Source organism: Scomber japonicus, chromosome 21 (assembly GCF_027409825.1).
Source record: "Scomber japonicus isolate fScoJap1 chromosome 21, fScoJap1.pri, whole genome shotgun sequence".
NCBI classification, from domain to species: domain Eukaryota; kingdom Metazoa; phylum Chordata; class Actinopteri; order Scombriformes; family Scombridae; genus Scomber; species Scomber japonicus.
In genome coordinates, this window is record NC_070598.1 from 2,159,214 (window position 1) to 2,161,713 (window position 2,500).

The following is a 2,500-nucleotide window of genomic DNA, read 5'->3' on the forward strand; positions in this document are numbered from 1 at the left end:
TTCCTCCTTCCTTCCTCTAACTCCTCTCCTCTAACTCCTCTTCCTCCTTCTTCTTCTTCTTCCTCCTCCTCCTCCTCCCTCCTCTCCTCTAACTCCTCTTCCTCCTCTCCTCTAACTCTTCTTCCTCCTCTTCCCCCTCCTGCTCCTCCTCCCCCTTCTCTTCCTCCTCCTTCCTCCTCCTCCTTCCTCTCCTCTAACTCCTCCTCCCTTCCTTCCCTCCTCCCACTCCTTCCTCTCCTTTAACTCCTCTTCCTCCTCCTCCTTTATCCTCCTCCTTTTCCACTCCTCTAACTCCTCATCCTCCTGCTTCTCTTCCTCCTTCTTCTCCCTCCTGCTGCTCATCTTCCTCCCCTCCTCCTCTCCTTTAATTCCTCTTCCTCCTCTCCTCTAACTCCTCCTCCCTTCCTTCCTCTCCTCTAACTCCTTCCTCTCCTCTAATTTCTCTTCCTCCTTCCTCTACTCCTACCTCCTCTAACTCCTCTTCCTCCTCTCCTCCCTCTCCTCTAACTCCTCTACTTCATCTTCCTCCTCTTCCAACTTCTCTAACTCTTCTCTTCCTTCCTCTCCTCTTCCTCCTTCTGCCTCCTCCTTCCTCTTCTGCCTCCTCCTTCCTCTTCTTCCTCCTCTCTCCTCCTCCCTCCCTCTTCCTCCTCTCCTCTAACTCCTCCTCCTCCCTTGCTTCCCTCCTTCCTCATCCTTCCTTCCCCTCCTTTAATTAATCTTCCTCCTCTCCTCTAATTCCTCTTCCTCCTCTCCTCCTCCTCCTCTGCCTCCCTCCTCCTCATTCCTCTCCCTCCTCCTCCTTCCTCTCCTCTAACTCCTCTACTTCATCTTCCTCCTCCTCTTCCAACTTCTCTTACTCCTCTCCTCCTTCTCTTCCTCCTCCTGCTGCTCCTCCTCTTCCTTCCTCTCCTCTTCCTCCTTCTTCCTCTTCCCCTTCCTCCTCTAACTCCTCTTCCCCCTCTCCTCCAACTCCTCTTCCTTCTCCTCCCTCCCCACCCCCCTCCTTTCCTCTGACTCCTCTTCTCTAACCCCCCCTCCTTCCTCTTCCTCCTCCTCCCTCTCCTCTAACTCCTCTACTTCATCCTCCTCCTCCTCCTCCTGCTCCATTTCCTCCTCTTCCTCCTTCTTCTCCCTCCTCCTGCTCCTCCTCTTCCTTCCACACCTCTTCCTCCTCTCTTTCCTCTCCTCTAACTCCTCCTCTCCCTCCTCCTTCCTCTATTCTTCTTCCTTCCTCTCCTCCTCTCCTCTAACTCCTCTCTTCCCCCCCCCTCCTCAGGAACTCCTTCACAGACATCCTGCGGGCCATCCTCTTGTCTCTGGAGGTGTTGATAGAGAATCCAGAGCTTCAGATCAACGGTTTCATCCTCATCATCGACTGGAGCAACTTCTCCTTCAAACAAGCGTCTAAGCTCACCCCCAACATCCTGAAGCTGGCCATCGAAGGCCTGCAGGTAGACTACAGCTGTTCATCCTCACACACTTCACTCTTTCTTTTCTTTTTCTTTATCTTCCCTTCTTTTCTCTTCTCCTCCTCAGGACAGTTTTCCGGCTCGTTTTGGAGGGATCCACTTTGTGAACCAGCCGTGGTACATTCACGCCATGTACACCATCATCAAACCTTTCCTCAAAGACAAGACCAGGAAAAGGGTGAAAACACCTCTTATCTTCTTTCATCCCTTCTTTTCTATCCTCATCTCTCTCTTCTTTTCTTCTGTTTCTTTTATTTATTTCTCCTCTCTTACTTTTACCTCTTCTGTAAGTGTTTGTATTTCCTTTCTTCTCTTTTATCTCCTCTCCTTTTCTCTCTTCCTGCCGTCTTTTTCCTCTCCTTTCTTTCCTTTCCATTTCCACTTCTCTCTTTTCTTCTCCCTCTCCTCATTTTGTCTCCTCTCTTCTTCTGTCTTTCTTCCTCTCATCTGCCCTCTCCTTGTTTCTTATGATCACTCCATCCTCTCCTCCTTTTCTCTCATCCTGCCTTATTTTTCCACTCCTTTCTTATCTTCTTTTTGCTCTCTCCTCTTCTTTTCTCTCCTTTATTTTTCTCTCCCTCTCCTCATTTTGTCTCCTCTCCTCTCTTCCTCCCCTTGTTTCTTCTCATCTACTCTCCTATCCGTATCTCCTATCCTTCCTTTTCTCATTTTGTCTCCTCACCTCGTTTTTCCTCCTTTGTCCTATCCTCTTCCTGCTCTCCTCTCTTTCTTCCTCTCCTCTAACTCCTCTTCCTCTACTCTAACTCATCTTCCTCCTCTCCTCTCTTTCTTCCTCCTTTCCTCTAACTCCTCTCCTTCCTCTCCTCTTCCTCCTCTCCTCTAACTCCTCTCTTTCTTCCTCGTCTCCTCTAACTCTTCCTCCTCTTCCTCCTCTCCTCTCTTTCATACTCTCCCTCCTCTCCTCTTCCTCCTCTAACTCTTTTTCCTCCTCTCCTTCCTCTCATCTCCTCCTCCTCCTCTCTCCAGATCATCCTCCTCTAACTCCTCCTCTTCCTCTTCCTCTCTCC

General features: G+C 49.9%; 1 protein-coding gene across 1 annotated transcript in view; it reads left to right on the forward strand.

Moving 5' to 3' along the window:
* Window positions 1–2,500, forward strand: part of LOC128382145 (clavesin-1-like) — a 6,981-nt gene that overhangs the window by 2,597 nt on the left and 1,884 nt on the right. Inside the window, exons 4-5 of the mRNA XM_053342140.1 lie at window positions 1,280–1,454; window positions 1,540–1,650. Coding sequence (XP_053198115.1) covers window positions 1,280–1,454; window positions 1,540–1,650 — 286 coding nt within the window. The remainder of the gene's footprint in view (window positions 1–1,279; window positions 1,455–1,539; window positions 1,651–2,500) is intronic.